Source organism: Hyla sarda, chromosome 5, assembly GCF_029499605.1.
Source record: "Hyla sarda isolate aHylSar1 chromosome 5, aHylSar1.hap1, whole genome shotgun sequence".
NCBI classification, from domain to species: domain Eukaryota; kingdom Metazoa; phylum Chordata; class Amphibia; order Anura; family Hylidae; genus Hyla; species Hyla sarda.
Genome location: NC_079193.1, coordinates 75,950,887 through 75,974,736, shown reverse-complemented (window position 1 = coordinate 75,974,736; position 23,850 = coordinate 75,950,887). Strand labels below are relative to the sequence as shown.

The following is a 23,850-nucleotide window of genomic DNA, read 5'->3' as shown; positions in this document are numbered from 1 at the left end:
TGTGCCATTTTTTTTATAGAAAGGAAGGATTGTCCGGCACCAGGTCTCTTCTAAAAGATCACTTCTTTATTCATGCCATAGCAAGGAAACAGACATCACAGGACTGTAATACTCTGACGCGTTTCGCTCTCTCTTGAGCTTAAACGTAGACTATGTTCAACAGCCAAATATGCAGTTAAAATAGAGACTTAATGGTCACATGATAAGATTACCTGACATAGGTTAGCAATATAAAAAAACCAGCATGGATATCATCTGTTAGTATTACAGCATGGACTGGACCCCTCCACTATTGCGTTTTTTACTCACTTTTTGTGTGATTACCTAATGAGTGTGAATAGAGTGCAAGCGTTACATACAAGAATTTTTTATTATAATTGAATTTTCAGGTTTAGTAGTAGAAGCCGTCTGGTAGACAGAATCCATTACTAAGCCGGGGCTTAGAGTTAACCCCCAATTATTACCCCAGTACCCACCACCACAGGGGTGCTGTAAAGAACCAGTACCAACAGGCCCGGAGCGTAAAAAATGTCGCGCCTAGGCGGCAACAGGCTGGCGTTATTTAGGCTGGGGAGTGCCAGTAACAACTGTCCTTGCTCACCCTGGTAATGTCAGGTTGTTGCTGCTTGGTTGGTATCTGGCTGATACTAAAAATAGGAGGAACCATACACTTTTTTATTTCTTTTTTTATTTAAAAAACTGCATAGTGTTCCCCATATTTCCAGTATCAGCCAGATACCAACCAAGTAGCAACAGCTTGACATTACAAGGGTGGGCGAGGACCATTGTTACTAGCCCTCCCCAGCCTAAATAACACCAACCTTTTACCGCCTAGGCCCAGGAGTGCCATTTTTTTGATGAGCCTAGGCTCAGGAGTGCCATTTTTTTGATGCTCCAAGCCTGTTGGTACCGGTTCTTCCCGGCACCCCTGTGGTGGTGGGTACCGGGGTAATAATTGGGGGTTAGCACTAGCTGATTTTGAGGCTAACACTAAGCCCCTGCTTAGTAATGGATTCTGTCTTCAAGACAGCTTCCACTATTAAGCCTGAAAATTCTGTTATAAAAAACACAACACATTGAAAGAAATTTTTAATTTAAAAAAAAAACAGGCCCCTGGGAGATGGGAACTCTGATTGCTGAATAGCTATTCAGCAATCAGAGTTCCCGTCTCCCGGCAGCGGGGATTATGAATCATGACAGCGTATACAGGAGCCGGCGGGGAGCGCAGTGGAGCTGCATGTGCCGCCAGTTTGTAAAGTTAATAAATGCGGATCGCTGTGGGTCTATTGAGAATGACCTGCTGCAATCTGCCCCTGGACTATAACTCCCATTATGGGTAGTCTGTCCATGAGGGGAGTAATAGTCCTAACTGTCCCGAGTCCCGCAGCCGGGGGATGTACAAGTGCCGTCCCTCAGAGCTGCGGTGCTACAACTACTCCCATTATGGTACTGACTGTCCCATGATGGGAGTAGTTGTAGTTTAGCAGTGTTGAGGGACGGCTCCTGCATCCCCCGGCTTTCTCGGTAGAACACTTTCCTATGTGTCCTTTTTGATGGTGTATTTTTGTGGTTAAAAAAACAAACAAACCGTACTTGGGCAAAAACAAAACAAAACAAAAAACGCACATAATAAATTAGTATTCACTGCAAAATACATTCCACAATACACACACAAAAAAATCAAGTACTTGCTTTTTGCTCAAAAAAGAGGCGCAATAACTCACTGCGCAAAAACTTGCGCTACATATAGAAAAGAAAAAGCTTCTACCACTAATGATAAATTCCCCCTTTAGAGTGGTTTGCTGGTGAGGAGAAGGGCAGAAACCCTTTAGTAGTGGGTGAGGTTTTCTCTTGGCGGGTGTATGGCTAAGGCTCCTTTCACACTGCCGTTTGTGGCCGGTAGGTGACGTCCATTAGGAAGATAGCGGGATGCATGTGACATCTTTATCTCCCGCTATCTTCCGGTGGAATAACGGGAGTTATAACGGATGTTAGAGGAATCCTATTCAAGTGAATGGGGTCCTCTTTGCCCGTTATGACGACTCCCGTTAGGCCCCGTTCACACTACGGAATTGCCGCGGAATTTCCAGGCGCAATTCCGCGGTGTGAACTTTAACATTAGTGTGAACGGGTCTCCGCCGCTGAAACTGTTCCGTGCAAAGAAAGAACATGTTCATTCTTTGCGTGGATTCAATGGTGACGGCTCAGTGCCCTGCAGCCCTAGCGCCGAAGTATTTTCGGCGGCCGCCGCCAGACGGAATCTATGCAGTGTGAAAGCACCCTTATTCGATTTGTCATGAACTTCTCGGCTTTGCAGTTGCTGACTTTAGCCTGCATAAATGAGTTCAGCTTTCAGGTGCTCCGGTGGGCTGGAGACTCTCTCCTAGGACTCTCCGCAAACGCTGAGCCGAGAAGTTTGTGACAAATCGAATTACTGTAACATTTCCGCCGCTGAAAGTGTTCCGCGCAAAGAAAGAACATGTTCATTCTTTGTGCGGAATCCGCGAGCGGACCACATCCGTCAATGGTGATGGCTCAGTGCCCCGCGGCCCTAGGGCCGAAGCAATCCCGGCGGCGGCCGCCAGGCGGAACCTCCGCTCGCTGTGAATCTAGCCGTGAGAATTCCGTAGTGTGAACGGGGCCTTACAATAACGGGCGTTAGGGGCGGTCAAAGTGAAAAAAAAAAGAGCCCCTAATTTCCGTTTGTAACAGAGCCACATAGTGTGAATATAGCCTAAGTAATACTCTGCAGGGGCTTATAGAGCCAGTCTGGAGTATGCAAAAAGCACATTTCATATCCCCAGAGGTTTATGAGTGGCTTGCTGTAATGCTCTGCAAAGGGAGAGGGGGGCAGGGTTGCTGCAATGCTCTGCAGTAGGGGTTTTCTGTAATGCTCTGCAGGAGGGGGGGGGGGTTGCTGTAATGCTCTGCAGGAGGAGGGGGGGTTGCTGTAATGCTCTGCAGGAGGGGGGTTGCTGTAATGCTCTGCAGGAGGGGGGGGGGGGGGGGTTGCTGTAATGCTCTGTGGAGGTTCTTTCTCTCTTGGTTGGTGTCTGCAAGAAGCATTACAGCAACCCCACCCCCCTCCCCCTCTCCTGCAGAGCATTACAGCAACAACTCATAAGCCTCAACTAAGCTTCTTGCAGACTCCAGACTGGCTCTATAGCCCCCTGCAGAGTATTACTTGGCCATACACCCACCAAGAGAGAACCTCACCCTAAAGGTCTTCTACCCTTCTCCTCACCAGCAGAACACTCATGACCAGCGAAATCAACTGTTCTTCAGACTGGCTCTGTCTACTCGAGTCTAGTCACATGGCTGGTCACATGGCCATGACATCATCAGAGGTCCTTTCCTGTCATTGTATGTCTCCATCTCCCTTTCTTCCACAGAGGAGCTGTAATGTATGGAGCTCCTGATTCACTACAGTCGGCATGAAGGAAAAGGCAGGTTTAGTAGTGTCCTATGTGAGGTGGGGGGATATACATGTAAATAGGTGATTATTATAATATATATATATATATGTGAGGGGGGAATATACATGTAAATAGGTGATTATTATAATATTTATATATGTGAGGGGGGATATACATGTAAATAGGGGATTATTAGATTATATATGTGAGGGGGAATATACATGTAAATAGGGGATTATTAGATTATATATGTGAGGGGGAATATACATGTAAATAGGGGATTATTAGATTATATATGTGAGGGGGGATATACATGTAAATAGGGGATTATTAGATTATATATGTGAGGGGGAATATACATGTAAATAGGGGATTATTAGATTATATATGTGAGGGGGAATATACATGTAAATAGGGGATTATTAGATTATATATGTGAGGGGGAATATACATGTAAATAGGGGATTATTAGATTATATATGTGAGGGGGATATACATGTAAATAGGGGATTATTAGATTATATATGTGAGGGGGGATATACATGTAAATAGGTGATTATTAGATTATATATGTGAGGGGGGATATACATGTAAATAGGTGATTATTAGATTATATATGTGAGGGGGGATATACATGTAAATAGGGGATTATTAGATTATATATGTGAGGGGGATATACATGTAAATAGGTGATTATTAGATTATATATGTGAGGGGGAATATACATGTAAATAGGTGATTATTAGATTATATATGTGAGGGGGATATACATGTAAATAGGTGATTATTAGATTATATATGTGAGGGGGGATATACATGTAAATAGGGGATTATTAGATTATATATGTGAGGGGGATATACATGTAAATAGGTGATTATTAGATTATATATGTGAGGGGGATATACATGTAAATAGGTGATTATTAGATTATATATGTGAGGGGGGAATATACATGTAAATAGGGGATTATTAGATTATATATGTGAGGGGGGATATACATGTAAACAGGTGATTATTAGATTATATATGTGAGGAGGGAATATACATGTAAATAGGGGATTATTATAATATATATATATATATATATATATATATATATATGTGAGGGGGGAATATACATGTAAATAGGGGATTATTATAATATATATATATATATATATATATATATATATATGTGTGAGGGGGGAATATACATGTAAATAGGTGATTATTATAATATATATATATATATATATATATATATATGTGAGGGGGGGAATATACATGTAAATAGGTGATTATTAGATTATATATGTGAGGGGGGATATACATGTAAATAGGGGATTATTAGATTATATATGTGAGGGGGAATATACATGTAAATAGGGGATTATTAGATTATATATGTGAGGGGGAATATACATGTAAATAGGGGATTATTAGATTATATATGTGAGGGGGATATACATGTAAATAGGGGATTATTAGATTATATATGTGAGGGGGGATATACATGTAAATAGGGGATTATTAGATTATATATGTGAGGGGGAATATACATGTAAATAGGGGATTATTAGATTATATATGTGAGGGGGAATATACATGTAAATAGGGGATTATTAGATTATATATGTGAGGGGGAATATACATGTAAATAGGGGATTATTAGATTATATATGTGAGGGGGATATACATGTAAATAGGGGATTATTAGATTATATATGTGAGGGGGGATATACATGTAAATAGGTGATTATTAGATTATATATGTGAGGGGGGATATACATGTAAATAGGTGATTATTAGATTATATATGTGAGGGGGGATATACATGTAAATAGGGGATTATTAGATTATATATGTGAGGGGGATATACATGTAAATAGGTGATTATTAGATTATATATGTGAGGGGGAATATACATGTAAATAGGTGATTATTAGATTATATATGTGAGGGGGATATACATGTAAATAGGTGATTATTAGATTATATATGTGAGGGGGGATATACATGTAAATAGGGGATTATTAGATTATATATGTGAGGGGGATATACATGTAAATAGGTGATTATTAGATTATATATGTGAGGGGGATATACATGTAAATAGGTGATTATTAGATTATATATGTGAGGGGGGAATATACATGTAAATAGGGGATTATTAGATTATATATGTGAGGGGGGATATACATGTAAACAGGTGATTATTAGATTATATATGTGAGGAGGGAATATACATGTAAATAGGGGATTATTATAATATATATATATATATATATATATATATATATATATGTGAGGGGGGAATATACATGTAAATAGGGGATTATTATAATATATATATATATATATATATATATATGTGTGAGGGGGGAATATACATGTAAATAGGTGATTATTATAATATATATATATATATATATATATATGTGAGGGGGGGAATATACATGTAAATAGGTGATTATTAGATTATATATGTGAGGGGGGATATACATGTAAATAGGGGATTATTAGATTATATATGTGAGGGGGATATACATGTAAATAGGTGATTATTAGATTATATATGTGAGGGGGAATATACATGTAAATAGGTGATTATTAGATTATATATGTGAGGGGGGATATACATGTAAATAGGTGATTATTAGATTATATATGTGAGGGGGAATATACATGTAAATAGGGGATTATTAGATTATATATGTGAGGGGGGATATACATGTAAATAGGGGATTATTAGATTATATATGTGAGGGGGATATACATGTAAATAGGTGATTATTAGATTATATATGTGAGGGGGAATATACATGTAAATAGGTGATTATTAGATTATATATGTGAGGGGGATATACATGTAAATAGGTGATTATTAGATTATATATGTGAGGGGGGATATACATGTAAATAGGGGATTATTAGATTATATATGTGAGGGGGGATATACATGTAAACAGGTGATTATTAGATTATATATGTGAGGAGGGAATATACATGTAAATAGGGGATTATTATAATATATATATATATATATATATATATATATATATATGTGAGGGGGGAATATACATGTAAATAGGGGATTATTATAATATATATATATATATATATATATATATATGTGTGAGGGGGGAATATACATGTAAATAGGTGATTATTATAATATATATATATATATATATATATATATATATATATATATGTGAGGGGGGAATATACATGTAAATAGGTGATTATTAGATTATATATGTGAGGGGGATATACATGTAAATAGGTGATTATTAGATTATATATGTGAGGGGCGAATATACATGTAAATAGGGGATTATTAGATTATATATGTGAGGGGGGAATATACATGTAAATAGGGGATTATTAGATTATATATGTGAGGGGGATATACATGTAAATAGGGGATTATTAGATTATATATGTGAGGGGGATATACATGTAAATAGGTGATTATTAGATTATATATGTGAGGGGCGAATATACATGTAAATAGGGGATTATTAGATTATATATGTGAGGGGGGAATATACATGTAAATAGGGGATTATTAGATTATATATGTGAGGGGGGAATATACATGTAAATAGGGGATTATTAGATTATATATGTGAGGGGGGAATATACATGTAAATAGGGGATTATTAGATTATATATGTGAGGGGGGAATATACATGTAAATAGGGGATTATTAGATTATATATGTGAGGGGGGATATACATGTAAATAGGTGATTATTAGATTATATATGTGAGGGGGGATATACATATAAATAGGTGATTATTAGATTATACATGTAATTAGGGGATTATTAGATTATATATGTAAATAGGGGATTATTAGATTATATATGTGAGGGGGGAATATACATGTAAATAAGGGATTATTAGATTATATATGTGAGGGGGGATATACATGTAAATAGGTGATTATTAGATTATATATGTGAGGGGGGAACATACATGTAAATAGGGGATTATTAGATTATATATGTGAGGGGGAATATACATGTAAATAGGGGATTATTAGATTATACATGTAATTAGGGGATTATTAGATTATACATGTAAATATGTGATTATTAGATTATACATGTAAATAGGTGATTATTATAATATATATATATATATATATATATATATATGTGAGGGGGGAATATACATGTAAATAGGTGATTATTATAATATATATATATATATATATATATATATATATGTGAGGGGGGAATATACGTGTAAATAGGGGATTATTATAATATATATATGTGAGGGGGGAATATACATGTGAATAGGGGATTATTATAATATATATATATATATATATATATATATATATATATGTGAGGGGGGAATATACATGTAAATAGGTGATTATTAGATTATATATGTGAGGGGGGATATACATGTAAATAGGGGATTATTAGATTATACATGCAAATAGGGGATTATTAGATTATACATGTAAATAGGGGATTATTAGATTATACATGTGAGGGGGGGTTATTAGATTATACATGTGAGGGGGGATTATGATAATCTCTCATGTATAATTCCCTCCTTATTTGTATAATCCCCTCTAGAGATGAGCGAAGTTACAGTAAGGCTAAATTTCCACTTGGTTTAATGTGGAGGGGGGGGATAATCATCACCCCCCCCCCCCATATTAACCCCCTTGTGCCATTATCCCCCCTCCCTCTGATCCCCTTTTGCCGTTATCCCCCCCCTCCATCTTAATGCCTTGTGCTATCGTTTCTCCTCATCCTGATCCCCTTTTGCCATTATCCCTCTCCCCCCCCCCCCCTCCATTTTAAAGCCTTGTGCTATTATTTCCGTGATCAGGATCCTCACTCCTCTTGTCTATTTCCTCATAGTTTGTAAGCTCTTGTGATCAGGATCCTCACTCCTCTTGTCTCCTCATAGAATGTAAGCTCTTGTGATCAGGATCCTCACTCCTCTTGTCTCCTCATAGATTGTAAGCTCTTGTGATCAGGATCCTCACTCCTCTTGTCTCCTCATAGATTGTAAGCTCTTGTGATCAGGATCCTCACTCCTCTTGTCTCCTCATAGATTGTAAGCTCTTGTGATCAGGATCCTCACTCATCTTGTCTCCTCATAGAATGTAAGCTCTTGTGATCAGGATCCTCACTCATCTTGTCTCCTCATAGAATGTAAGCTCTTGTGATCAGGATCCTCACTCCTCTTGTCTCCTCATAGAATGTAAGCTCTTGTGATCAGGATCCTCACTCCTCTTGTCTCCTCATAGAATGTAAGCTCTTGTGATCAGGATCCTCACTCCTCTTGTCTCCTCATAGAATGTAAGCTCTTGTGATCAGGATCCTCACTCCTCTTGTCTCCTCATAGAATGTAAGCTCTTGTGATCAGGATCCTCACTCCTCTTGTCTCCTCATAGAATGTAAGCTCTTGTGATCAGGATCCTCACTCCTCTTGTCTCCTCATAGAATGTAAGCTCTTGTGATCAGGATCCTCACTCCTCTTGTCTATTTCCTCATAGATTGTAAGCTCTTGTGATCAGGATCCTCACTCCTCTTGTCTCCTCATAGATTGTAAACTCTTGTGATCAGGATCCTCACTCCCCTTGTCTATTTCCTCATAGATTGTAAGCTCTTGTGATCAGGATCCTCACTCCTCTTGTCTCCTCTTGTCTCCTCATAGATTGTAAGCTCTTGTGATCAGGATCCTCACTCCTCTTGTCTTCTATTTCCTCATAGATTGTAAGCTCTTGTGATCAGGATCCTCACTCCTCTTGTCTTCTATTTCCTCATAGATTGTAAGCTCTTGTGATCAGGATCCTCCCTCCTCTTGTCTCCTCATAGATTGTAAGCTCTTGTGATCAGGATCCTCACTCCTGTTGTCTGTTTCCTCATATATTGTAAGCTCTTGTGATCAGGATCCTCACTCCTCTTGTCTCCTCAGATTGTAAGCTCTTGTGATCAGGATCCTCACTCCTCTTGTCTCCTCATAGATTGTAAGCTCTTGTGATCAGGATCCTCACTCCTCTTGTCTCCTCATAGATTGTAAGCTCTTGTGATCAGGATCCTCACTCATCTTATCTCCTCATAGAATGTAAGCTCTTGTGATCAGGATCCTCACTCATCTTGTCTCCTCATAGAATGTAAGCTCTTGTGATCAGGATCCTCACTCCTCTTGTCTCCTCATAGAATGTAAGCTCTTGTGATCAGGATCCTCACTCCTCTTGTCTCCTCATAGAATGTAAGCTCTTGTGATCAGGATCCTCACTCCTCTTGTCTCCTCATAGAATGTAAGCTCTTGTGATCAGGATCCTCACTCCTCTTGTCTCCTCATAGAATGTAAGCTCTTGTGATCAGGATCCTCACTCCTCTTGTCTCCTCATAGAATGTAAGCTCTTGTGATCAGGATCCTCACTCCTCTTGTCTCCTCATAGAATGTAAGCTCTTGTGATCAGGATCCTCACTCCTCTTGTCTCCTCATAGAATGTAAGCTCTTGTGATCAGGATCCTCACTCCTCTTGTCTCCTCATAGAATGTAAGCTCTTGTGATCAGGATCCTCACTCCTCTTGTCTATTTCCTCATAGATTGTAAGCTCTTGTGATCAGGATCCTCACTCCTCTTGTCTCCTCATAGATTGTAAACTCTTGTGATCAGGATCCTCACTCCTCTTGTCTTCTATTTCCTCATAGATTGTAAGCTCTTGTGATCAGGATCCTCACTCCTCTTGTCTTCTATTTCCTCATAGATTGTAAGCTCTTGTGATCAGGATCCTCCCTCCTCTTGTCTCCTCATAGATTGTAAGCTCTTGTGATCAGGATCCTCACTCCTCTTGTCTCCTCATAGATTGTAAGCTCTTGTGATCAGGATCCTCACTCCTGTTGTCTGTTTCCTCATATATTGTAAGCTCTTGTGATCAGGATCCTCACTCCTCTTGTCTCCTCAGATTGTAAGCTCTTGTGATCAGGATCCGCACTCCTCTTGTCTCCTCATAGATTGTAAGCTCTTGTGATCAGGATCCTCACTCCTCTTGTCTATTTCCTCATAGATTGTAAGCTCTTGTGATCAGGATCCTCACTCCTCTTGTCTATTTCCTCATAGATTATTAACCCTTTAGCCGCGCGCTCAGAGCTGAGCCGCGCGGCTAAAAGCGAAAGTAAAAGCTGCCGGTTAACTCAGTGGGCTGTTCGGGATAGCCGCGGCGAAATCGCAGCATCCCGAACAGCTTACAGGACAGCAGGAGGGCCCCTACCTGCCTCCTCGCTGTCCGATTGCTGAATGACTGCTCAGTGGCTGAGATCCAGGCATGAGCAGTCATGCGGCAGAATCGTCGATCACTGGTTTCCTATGAGAAACCAGTGATCAATGATAAAGATCAGTGTGTGCAGTGTTATAGGTCCATATGGGAGCTATAACACTGCAAAAAAAAAGTGAAAAAAAAAGTGAATAAAGATCATTTAACCCCTTCCCTATTAAAAGTTTGAATCACCCCCCTTTTCCCATAAAAAAAAAACACAGTGTAAATAAAAATAAACGTATATGGTATCGCCGCGTGCGGAAATGTCCGAATTATAAAAATATATTGTTAATTAAACCGCACCGTCAATGGCGTACGCGCAAAAAAATTCCAAAGTCCAAAATAGTGCATTTTTCGTCACTTTTTATATTATGAAAAAATGAATAAAAAGCGATCAATAAGTCCTATCAATGCAAAAATGGTACCGCTAAAAACTTCAGATCACGGTGCAAAAAATGAGCCCTCATACCGCCCCATACACGGAAAAATAAAAAAGTTATAGGGGTCAGAAATTACAATTTTAAAAGTATTAATTTTCCTGCATGAAGTTATGATTTTTTCCAGAAGTACGACAAAATCAAAACTATACAAGTAGGGTATCATTTTAATCGTATGGACCTACAGAATAAATATCAGGCGTCATTTTTACTGAAAAATGTACTACGTAGAAACGGAAGCCCCCAAAAGTTACAAAACAGCGTTTTTTTTAAATTTTGTCTCACAATGATTTTTTTTTCCGTTTCACCGTAGATTTGTGGGCACAATGACTGACGTCATTACAAAGAAGAATTGGTGGCGCAAAAAATAAGCCATAATATGGATTTTTAGGTGCAAAATTTAAAGAGTTATGATTTTTTAAAGGCAAGGAGCAAAAAACGAAAATGCAAAAACGGAAAAAACCCCGGTCCTTAAGGGGTTAAAACGAGGTCACGCCGTGACCCCGCGTCATACCGGGTCGGTCCAGGCGGTTAATGAGAGGTCCTGGGCTAATAGCGTGCGGCACAGATCGTTGTGCAGCGCGCTAATAACCCTTCAGACGTGGCGATGTCCCATTCAGCTAGGACGCGAGCGAAGGCCCCCTTACCTTGCTCCGTTGCGTCCGATTGGCGTTTGATTGCTCCAAGCCTGAGCTACAGGCTTCAGCAATTGAGCCCCTATTACGCTGATCCATGGAAAGCTATGGCTTTGCAGGGATCAGGGTAAAAGATCAGTGTGTGCAGTGTTATGGGAGCTATAACACTGCAAAAAGAAAAAGTGGAAAAAAGTTAATAAAGGTCATTTAGCCCTTTCCCTAATAAGTTTGAATCACCGCCCTTTTCCCATTAACCCCTTAAGGACTCAGGGTTTTTCCGTTTTTGCACTTTCGTTTTTTCCTACTAACCTTTTAAAAATCATAACCCTTTCAATTTTCCACCTAAAAATCCATATTATGGCTTATTTTTTGCGGCGCCAATTCTACTTTGCAGTGACATTAGTCATTTTACCCAAAAATGCACGGCGAAACGGAAAAAAAAAATCATTGTGCGACAAAATTGAAAAAAAAAACGCCATTTTGTAACTTTTGGGGGCTTCCGTTTCTACTCAGTGCATATTTCGGTAAAAATGACACCTTATCATTATTCTGTAGGTCCATACGATTAAAATGATACCCTACTTATATAGGTTTGATTTTGTCGCACTTCTGGAAAAAATCATAACTACATGCAGGAAAATGTATACGTTTAAAAATGTCCTGTTCTGACCCCTATAACTTTTTTATTTTTCCACATACAGGGCGGTATGAGGACTCATTTTTTGCGCCGTGATCGGAAGTTTTTATCGGTATGATTTTTGTTTTGATCGGACTTTTTGATCACTTTTATTCATTTTTTTAATGGTATAAAAAGTGACCAAAGTACGCTTTTTTGGACTTTGGAATTTTTTTGCGCGTACGCCATTGACCGTGCGGTTTAATTAATGATATATTTTTATAGTTCGGACATTTACGCACGCGGCGATACCACATGTTTATTTTTTTTTTTTTTACACTGTTTTATTTTTTTTATGGGAAAAGGGGTTGTGATTCAAACTTTTATTAGGGAAGGGGTTAAATTACCTTTATTAACACTTTTTTTTACATTTTTTTTGCAGTGTTATAGTTCCCATAGGGACCTATAACACTGCACACACTGATCTCCTATGCTGATCACTGGCGTGTATTAACACGCCTGTGATCAGCATTATCGGCGCTTGACTGCTCCTGCCTAGATCTCAGGCACGGAGCAGTCATTCGTCGATCGGACACCGAGGAGGCAGGTAAGGGCCTTCCCGGTGTCCGATCAGCTGTTCGGGACGCCGCGATTTCACCGCGGCGGTCTTGAACAGCCCGACTGAGCAGCCGGGATACTTTCAGTTTCACTTTAGAAGCGGCAGTCAGCTTTGACCGCCGCTTCTTAAGGGTTAATACCGCACATCGCCGCGATCGGCGATGTGTGGTATTAGCCGCGGGTCCCGGCCGTTGATGAGCGCCGGGACCGAAGCGATATGATGCAGGATCGCGGCGCGATCCCGCTTTATATCGCGGGAGCCGGCGCAGGACGTAAATATACGTCCTGCGTCGTTAAGGGGTTAAAAAAAATACCCAAAAACTGTAAAATTAACATATGTGGTATTGCCGCGTGCGGTAATGTCCGAACTATAAAAAGATATCGTTAATTATACCGCACAGTCAATGGCGTACGCGCAAAAAAATAGCATATTTTTGGTCACTTTTTAAATCATAAAAAAATTAATAAAAACCGATCAAAAAGTCCAATCAATACAAAAATGGTACTGATAAAAACTTCAGAACACGGCGCAAAAAATTAGCCCTCATACCGGCCTGTACGTGGAAAAATAAAAAAGTTAAAGGGGTCAGAAGATGAGAATCAAAATCAAACCTATATAAGTAGGGTATCATTTTAACGGTATGGACCTACAAAATAAAGATAAGGTGTTATTTTTACTGAACAATGCACTGCGTAGAAACGGAAGTTACAAAATTAATTTTTTTCTTCAATTTTGTTGCTCAATTAATTTTTTTTCCGTTTCGCCATGGATTTTTTGGTAAAATGACTAATGTAACTGCAAAGTAGAATTGGTGGCGCAAAAAATAAGCCCTCCAATGGAATTTATGTGCAAAATTTAAAGCGTTATGATTTTTAGAAGGTGATGAGGAAAAAATGAAAATGCTAAAGCGGAAAAACGCTGAGTCCTTAAGGGGTTAAGACAAAACCTGTGTATATGCATTACTGATCCTAAGTTATATCCTGTATTATACTCCAGAGCTGTACTCACTATTCTGCTGGTGAGGTCACTGTGTACATACATTACATTACTTATCCTGTACTGATCCTGAGTTTTATTCTGTAAATCTTTTAATTAAAATTTTAAACATAACAATAAATAAGTACAAAACATAAACATACCATATCTGACAGAACATATCAATATAATGAATCATAAAACCAACACCATAGCAAAAAATACATCAGTCCACCCCACACTCATTCCTTCACACAAACAAATATACCAGTGATCCCTCAACATACGATGGTAATTCGTTCCAAATGAACCAACGTTACTTGAATCCATCATATGTTGAGGGATCCGTGCAATAGTAATATAGAAGGTTATACTCGTGTGTCCCCGCCGCTCTGGACTGTCACCGTTGCCCTGGATCGTCGCTGTCATCACGTACCTGCCTGCCAGGATAGTCGCCTTCCATCGTCATCATTACATCGCTGCGCACGCCGCTCTTATTGGATGAGGGGACGGTGTGCGGCAACGTGATGACGACAAAGGAGAGCGATGGTGATGCAGTGGAGCCCGAAGAGGATGGTCCGGAACATCGGGGATACGCGAGTGACACTCACCGGACCACACAGGGCACATTAAACGGCTATAAGGCAGCAGCTGAAGCAGTCTGCGCTGCCGGATAGCCTCTTATGCGATGGCCCCGACATACAAAAGTATCGTATGTTGAAATTATCGTATGTCGGGGCCATCGTAGGTCGGGGGATCACTGTATACAATATTTACAAGACATTTTCCTATAATAACCATAACATACTAATAAACTACCGTACATACACTAATATTAAATGTGAATTCCCTGGCCCAGTTGCAATACCAAAACTCAAATAATTAAGCAAAACCCAGTACCAAAATTAATAATATCAACAACAATAATAATAATATATACAAAAATAATACAAACCAACACAATCCAAATAACACCACTTTTTTTTTTTGGGCAGTCTGCTAAATATAATGGCCCTCATTTACTGAGCCGAACCCGACAGTTTTATCGGGTTTTTGTGACTTGATAGGTTATATGGACAAATATTGTAATACCTTAAATGTGTTGAGATTTTAAATAAATGTATTTTTTAAAATACGGTTTACTTTGATGTTTGCATTGTTTCATGGTATTACTTTTTTATTTTATCTGTGATTTATTCAATATCTATTGTACAACTTTATTTGTTGCATTGATAACATAATCCACGTTCATCCTTTTCTTTCATCTGCTACGTAGAATATTGTTGCTATGGCTGGCAGCCTCAGTGTCCAAATAAATGGTTAAAAGTTTTTTTTTAAATTTAGTGACCGTATTTTCCGGCGTATAAAACGATGCCTAACTTTTACAGTTAAAATATAGAGTTTGGGATATACTCGCCGTATAAGACTACCCCTCTACCGCAATATATGGTACCTTACCATTGTTCCCCCACACTAGGTAGGCAGCATAGTTCCCCCTACATTAGGTTGGCAGTATTGTTCCTCCCACATTAGGTTGGCATTATAGTTCCTCCCACATTAGGTTATCACCATAGTTCCCCCACATTAGGTTGGCAGTATAGTTCCCCCACATTAGGTTGTAGTTCCCCCACTTTAAGTTGGCGGTATAGTTCCCCCACATTAGGTTGTAGTTCCCCAACATTAGGTTGTAGTTCCCCCACATTAGGTTAGCAGTATTGTTCTTCCCCACATTAGGTTGTCAGCATAGTTCCCCCACATTAGGTTGGCAGTATAGTTCCCCCACATTAGGTTATAGTTCCCCCACATTAGGTTGGCGGTATAGTTCCCCCACATTAGGTTGTAGTTCCCCCACATAAGTTTGGCAGTATAGTTCCCCCACATTAGGTTGTAGTTCCCCCACATTAGGTTGGCATTATAGTTTCCCCCACATTAGGTTGTAGTTCCCCCACATTAGGTTGTCAACATAGTTCCCCCACATTTGGTTGTAGTTCCCCCACATTAGGTTAGCAATATTGTTCCCCCCCACATTAGGTTGTCAGCATAGTTCCCCCACATTAGGTTGGCAGTGTAGTTCCCCCACATTAGGTTGGCAGTATAGTTCCCCCACATTAGGTTGCAGTTCCCCCACATAAGTTTGGCAGTATAGTTCCCCCCCACATTAGGTTGTAGTTCCCCCACATTAGGTTGGCAGTATAGTTACCCCACATTAGGTTGTAGTTCCCCCACATTAGGTTGGCAGTATAGTTCCCCCACAGACATACAGCCTTCAGTCATATACAGTGTATGGCTGGAGGCTGTATGTCTGTGTACTGCCCCACTTCAGTGCTCCGACCACCGCTCCTACGGTCAGGGGACATGATCTACTGTTATGGCCCATAGGCCTTAGGAGTAGGTCCCGGGACCGGAGGAGCGGTTGGAGCACCAAAGATGACGTGCCGCTGGTAACTTACCATGCATGCGTGTCCTCGCTGCTCCACTCTGCTCTGCCGTTTCTATGGGTGTACTCAGTGACGTCCCTGCATGCGCTACCTCCCGCAGAAAGGTAACCGGGACATCCTTGTGTTCCTAAAAGCTCTTTCGGGATACAGGGATGTCCCGAATGTGACGGGGGAAATTAATCTCGTCCGGGACGCCCGGGGTATGGATAATCCATACCTCGGGCGTCCCGGCCGACTGCAGCACCCGGCATATAAGACGACCCCCGACTTTTGAGAACATTTTACCGGGTTTAAAAGTTGCCTTATATGCCGGCAAATACGGTATTTCTTAAAATAAAATCGCCATGGTTCAAAGAGCACATGTGGCACCAAAATTTAAAGGTGTACTGGCTCCATAAAGTTAAACAGATTTTTAAGTTACTTCTATTGAAAAATCTTAAAGGGGTTCTCTGGTGCTTAGACATCTTATCCCCTATCCAAAGGATAGGGGATAAGATGCCTGATCGTGGGAGTCCCGCCACTGGGGACCCCCGGGATCTTGCACGCGGCACCCCGTTTGTAATCAGTCCCCGGAGCGTATTCACTCTGGGTCTGATTACCGACGACCACTGGGCCAGCGGCGTGTGATGTCACGCCTCCCCCCGTGTGACGTTATGCTCCGCCACTCAATGCAAGCCTATGGGAGGGGGCGTGACAGCTATCACGCCCCCTCCCGTAGGCTTGCATTGAGGGGCGGAGTGTGACGTTACACGGGAGCGGAGGCGTTACGTCACATGCACAGTGGCCGTCGGTAATCAGACCCGGAGCGAACACGCTCCGGGGACGGATTACAAACCGGGTGCCGCGTGCAAGACGATGGGACTCCCGCGATCAGGCATCTTATCCCCTATCCTTTGGATAGGGGATAAGATGTCTAAGCACCGGAGTACCCCTTTAACCCTTCCAGGACTTTTCAGCGGTTCTATACTACAGAGGAAATTTAGTTGTTCTTTTTCTGTCTGACCACAGTGCTCTCTGTTGACACCTCTGTCTGGTTGTTGTGGTGTGGTCTTTTTCCTCATTGTGAGACAAAATAGTAGATAACTAACAGAAAACAGATGAGGACAAGAAAAAAAATACAAACAAAAACACTACACTCTTAATTACTTAGGGACCACGGGGTACAGGTACGCCTTCGCTCCCTGGTACTTAAGGACCAAGGGCGTACCTGTACGCCCGTGGGAATTTCGGCCCACATGTCATTGATCGCCGCAAATCGCTGGTGAATTCACCCCGGCGATTTGCGCAGATTCGGGGTCATACGGGCCTCCGGGGACCCGGAAAATAAGGGGGATCGGGGTTGTTTAAGAAACCACAATAGGCTGGGCAGAACGGGGAAACCGACGAGGACCTGCACCGAAGTCCATTTACCCATCGGCAGCGGCAGCAGGCGGCGATCGTCGGTGGTGATCCGCGGCAGAAGAGAATGGCGATGCGGCTCCCTGGATCCTACGGAAGCCGGTGAGTTGCCTAGCAACATCTGGAGGGCTACAGTTTGAGACCACTATACAGTGGTCTCTAAACTGTAGCCCACCAGATGTTGCAAAACTACAACTCCCAGCATGCCCAGACAGCTGTTTGCTGTGTGGGCGTGCTGGGATTTGTAGTTTTGCAACAGCTGGAGGCACACTGGTTGGAAAATACTGAGTTAGGTAACAAAACCTAACTGAACGTTTTCCAACCAGTGTGCCTCCAGCTGTTGCAAAGGTCAATTCCCAGCATGCAGGGTCTGTCAGTACATGCTGGGAGTTCTAGTTTTGAAACAGCTGGAGGTTTGCTCCCCCCATTTGAATGTACAGGGTACATTCACACGGGCAGGTTTACAGTGAGTTTCCTGCTTCAAGTTTGTGCTATGGCAAATTTTTCGACGCAGCACAAACTCATAGCGGGAAACTCACTGTAAACCTCTGCCAGTGCGAATGTACCCTAAAAACACTACACTACACTAAGACAGAATAAAGGGTAAAACACTACATATACACCCCCTTACACTGGGAGTTTAGCAACAGCTGGAGGCACCCTGTTTGGGAATCACTGGCATAGAATACCCCTATGTCCACCCCTATACAATCCCTAATTTAGCCCTCAAATGCACATGGCGCTCTCTCACTTCAGAGCCCTGTCGGATTTCAAGGAAACGGTTTAGGGCCACATATGCGGTATTTCCGTACTCGGGAGAAATTGCACTACAAATGTTGGGGGGATTTTTCTCCTTTTACCCCTTATGAAAAGGAAAAGTTGGGGGCTACACCAGCCTGTTAGTGTAAAAAAAATACAAAAAATGTGCACTAACATGCTGGTGTTGTCCCATACTTTTTATTTTCACAAGCGGTAAAAGGAAAAAAAAGACCCTCAAAATTTGTAACGCAATTTCTCCTGAGTACGGAAATACCCCATATGTGGGCGTAAAATAATCTGTGGGCGCACAACAAGGCTCAGGAGTGAGAGCGCACCATGTACATTTGAGGCCTAAATTGGTGATTTTACAGCGGTTCTGACATAAATGCAAAAAAAACAAAATACCCACATGTGACCCCATTTTGGAAACTACACCCCTCACGGAACGTAACAAGGGGTATAATGAGCCTTAACACCCCACAGGTGTTTGAAGAATTTTCGTTAAAGTTGGAATGGAAAATGGAAAAAAACTTTTTTTTTTTTCACAAACATGCTGGTGTTGCCCTATATTTTTCATTTTCACAAGGGAAAATAGGAAAAAAGCCCCCCAAAATGTGTACCCCCATTTCTTCTGAGTAAGAACATACCCCATATGTGGATGTAAAGTGCTCTGCTGGCGCACTACAATGCTCAGAAGAGAAGGAGTGCCAATGAGATTTTGGAGAGAAAATTTGTCCGGAATTGAAGGCCACGTGTGTTTACAAAGACCCAATAGTGCCAGAACAATGGACCCCCCCCACAGGTGACCCCATTTTGGAAACTACACCCCTCATGTAATGTAATAAGGGGTACAGTAAGCATTTATGCCCCACAGGTGTCTGACAGATTTTTGGAACAGTGGTCCGTGAAAATGAAAAATTAAATTTTTCATTTGTACAGCCCACTGTCCCGAAGCTCTGTCAAACGCCAATGGGGTGTAAATGCTCACTGCACCCCTTATTAAATTCTGTGAGGTGTGTAGTTTCCAAAATGGGGTCATATGTGGGGGGTCCACTGTTCTGGCACCATGGGGGGCTTTGTAAACGCACATGGCCCCTGACTTCCATTCCAAACAAATTCTCTTTCCAAAAGCTCAATGGCGCTCCTCCTCTTCTGAGCATTGTAGTTTGCCACTTGATGTCCACACATGGGGTATTTCCATTCTTGGGGTTACAAATTTTGGGGGTCATTTTATCCTATTACCCCTTTTAAATAAATGCATTTTAGTGAAAAAAACCTGCATCATATCGGGTTGGTCTCGGCATGTATCTGAAGCCGGGACCCGGGGCTAATAGCTATTAACCCTTTAGACACTGGGCAGTCTAGGCATGCTGAGAGTTGTAGTTTGGCAGCATCTGGGGGGCTACCATTTGGGCACCACTGTAACAGTGGTCTCCAAACTGTGACCCTCCAGATGTTGCAAAATTACAACTCCCAGAATGCCCAGACAGCCTTTTAGCTGTCTGGGCATGCTGGGAGTTGCAGTTTTGCGCCCACTAGGAAGGGCAGCAGTAAATATTGCTTACAGCCCCATTCCTCCCCCACCACCGTCGTTTCACTACCTGCACCATGATCTCCGCTGTCTCCAGCAACGATCGGCGGTCCCCATGTATCTTCTCCTCCAGGTACCAGCCTCCATCTTCTCCCCACGTTCTGCCCGACATCCGGGGGTGGGCAGAATGGGGGGTTGCCATGGCAACCCACTGTCCTGCGCTGCCATTGGTCAGAATCAGTTCTGACCAATGGCAGGGGATAGGAGGAGATCGCAGCACTGCATCTTGCTCCTATCCCTCAGGATGATCGGGGCTGTCACTGACAGCTCCGATCATCCCTATTTTCCGGGTGATCGGGTCACCTGAGACCCGATCAGCCCGGAATAGCAGAAAATCGCATGTCTGAATTGACATGCGATTTTCTGCGATCGCCGACATGGGGGGGCTCAGGACCCCCCTCGGCGATGTGCCGGGATGCCTGCTGAATGATTTCAGCAGGCATCCCGGTCCCCAACCGGCTAGGGGCGGGGACCGGAATTCCCACGGGCGTATGCATACGCCCCACGTGTATGCATACGACTCGGGATGCAGGGCATATGAATACGCCCAGCGTCCTGAAGAGGTTAAATAAATCCCCATGTGTAAATTGTGTTGTGTTGAGTTTGCACTTTCCCCGTATTCTGAATGCAACCTATTGTTTGGAGCTTATAACTGCACTTTTTACTTTGGCCACTAGATGCCTCTGCTGCAGAAGGAGCCAAGAGATGATGCTAGTGGTTGTCAGACGGGGGTGAAGCTAGTGGGTGTTGTAGTGATGCTGTGATTTCAGTGGAGTGAGCTACTAAAGGAGGCCTGTTTGGTGAATCAAGGCCTAAGGGGAGCCTGGCATAAGCTAGGAGATGAAGCATGGTGACGCAGATGCACAGTGCTATCACGCTGTGGGATAGGGACAGTAAGAGCCTATATAAAAGAAGGCTCAGTACCATTTAGCAGTGGGTTGCAAACTGCGTTGGCCCAGATTGCCAAAGGTATTATGCTAGTCTAGCAACAAGAAGGCAAGGAAGAGCCTGCTAAACTGAACTGAAACGGTGGTGGAACAGAGGTTGGGGAGAAGTGTTTGATTCTGTGTAAATTAAAATAAATTTTAAATATAATTTAAATTTATATATATTTTTATACACAATCCAAAATTTTATACAGTTGTTTCAAACAAAAAGGTTATCTGGAAAAAGTTTTGAAAACAGTTTTTAATAAAACTAAAAATTTGAGTTAATTATACCAGCTGCTTCACAAAACCAAAAACATTGCGACAATAGGCTTAAATTTAAGTTTATCACTAGTTTTAATAGCTTTAGCTTCAATGCGGAAAAAAAAATTGTCTGACCATTGGTCTATTTTACCCCCTGTCACTTACTGTAAGGCCAGGAATTTGAAACATTTTCTTGCCCCCAGCAGATTACCCTCTTGTCCTGAAAATAGTGAAAATAATAAGGGGTTATTGCCTATGGAACAGTTAGATGACCACCGCCTAGGTACTTTTTGTTGTCAAGGGAAACAATGTTTATGCTGGGTTTGGATTGCTGAACCAGTTAATTATTTAACATCTACAATTACAAGTGTATTTTTTTAGGTAAAGGGTTCTTTTTCATGTGCCTCGCAATTTGTAGTGTATTTGATTACCTGCTGTTTCGGTTTACAGTATATAGGACGTACTGTGCAGAAAGTCTGTTCAAGAATGAATAAGCATTGCTTTATTGCTTTAAGGACACAGGGCAAAACTTCCTCCCTGGACACACTAGTCAGACTATCTCTGTCAGTGCGCAGATCCCTGAATTGGTGGAAAACAACCCAGGACGGTATGTGTTAAGGACACAGGGCGTACATGTATGCCCTGATGTCCTGGTAGTTAAGGACACAGGGCGTATTTGTACGCCCGTGGGAATTTCGGTCCTGTGCAAATGCCTGAGGGGGTCCTGGGTCAATTCAGACCGGAGATTTGTGGCGATTCCCGGTCAATTGGGTCTCTGATGACCCGGAAAAAATGGGTAAATAGGGCTGTCCGAGAGCCCCATTCACCCTTACCCTGCAGGAGTGAGGTGGCACGGGTGCCACCTCACGATCACGTGATTGATCGGTCGGAACGACCGACCAATCGCTACCCTGCTGGGCGGTGATCGGGGCGGCGATCGTGGCCGGCGGGGGTCTCCTAGCGCTCCTTGGCCCGGCATGGGTCCCCTCAGAAGTGGCAGCGGGGGGACGGATCAGCACGAGCGGTGACAGCAGCGGTGGCAGCGGCGGTCCCGATGGCAGGATATAGCAGGAGGTGAGGCCTGTTCACCTCCTGCTGTTGCTTAGCAACAACCCTCAGCATGAACAGCCAAAGGGCATGCTGGGAGTTGTAGTTTTGCAACAGCTGGAGTTCCAACTACAACTCCCAGCATGCCCTTTGGTAGTCTGTGCATGCTGGGGGTTGTAGTTATGCAACAGCGCGACGCACATTTTTTCTATGAAAAAGTGTGCATCCAGCTGTTGCTTAACTTCAACTCTAGGCATGCACGGACAGCAGTGTGTCTCCAGCTGTTTCAAAACTACAACTCTCAGCATGCCCTTCGACTGTCAGTGCATGCTGAGTGTTGCAGTTTTGCAACAGCTGGAGACACATTGGTTGTAAAACAGAGTTTGTGTCCTAACTCAGTGTTTCGCAGCAAGTGTGCCTCCAGCTGTTGCAAAAATGCAACTCCCAGCATGCACTGAGAGACTGTACATGCTGGTTGTGAAACACTAAGTTAAGTAACCCTGTGTTTCGCAACCATTGTGCCTCCAGCTGTTGCATAACTACAACTCCCAGCATGTATGATCTGTCTGCTGGGAGTTTTGCAACAGCTGGAGGTTTGCCCCCCCCATGTGAATGTACAGGGTATATTCACACAGGCGGGGGTTTGCAGTGAGTTTTCTGCTGCAAATTTGAGATGCGGCAAGTTTTCCGCCGCAGATTAAACTCCCAGCGAGAAACTCACTTTAAACCGACGCCTGTGTGAATGTACTCTAAAAACACTACACTAAACTACACAAAATAAAAAGTAAAACACTACATATTAGGGATGTAAGAAAAAATCGATTTGCACGATTATCGTGATTTTTCATTTGGCGATACTGAATCGATTCAAAATATTTTTGAATCGATCCTTTTAGGGATGTTGAATTTGTATCTCCTGACGCCCGGGACATGCTGTTTCGGGCAGGTGAATTTTTCCGGCTCGTGCAAGCAGGGCCGGACCTGACAAGCGCGGCAGCGCTCTGGGTGTATGGAGCGGGCTCCCGACTCCTGCCGGCTCCGTACTCTGCGGCCCCCGGCTGATTTCAGTAGCCGGGGGCCGCTGATGCATCACCGCCGCTAATATCCAGCATGCGGTGCTCAGCAGTCTGTATGGACTCCTGCCCGCTCCATATTCTACAGCCCCCAGCTGTTTTCAGTAGCCGGGTCCACCGCTAATAGCCAGCATGCGGTGATCACCGTGGCTTGCTATTGACCCTTTAGATCGCCGCTGTCAAAGCTGACAGCGGCGTCTAAAGGGATCTGTGAATGCTCCCTGGTGGGCCAGTAGGGTGGATCGCCCCCCCACAGCGCGATCGTGGGTGGGCAATCCACTGTGGAGGTAGCCGGAGGGCTTACCTCTGCTTCCTGCTGTCCCATGGCTCTGTCATTGATAGAGCCTGGCTTGACTAGGCTCTATCAATGG

At 42.5% G+C, this 23,850-nt stretch overlaps 1 protein-coding gene across 6 annotated transcripts in view; it reads left to right on the top strand.

Moving 5' to 3' along the window:
• The window catches only part of LOC130273250 (ATP-binding cassette sub-family B member 5-like), a 192,478-nt gene that overhangs the window by 32,117 nt on the left and 136,511 nt on the right, over positions 1 to 23,850 (top strand). The window contains exon 1 of one of the 6 annotated variants that reach the window (XM_056519724.1): positions 3,302 to 3,446. The exons of the other annotated variants lie outside the window; for them this stretch is intronic. Coding sequence (XP_056375699.1) covers positions 3,407 to 3,446 — 40 coding nt within the window. The 5' untranslated portion in view covers positions 3,302 to 3,406. Of the gene's footprint in view, positions 1 to 3,301; positions 3,447 to 23,850 lie in introns of those variants that run through there. 6 annotated transcript variants of the gene reach the window in all.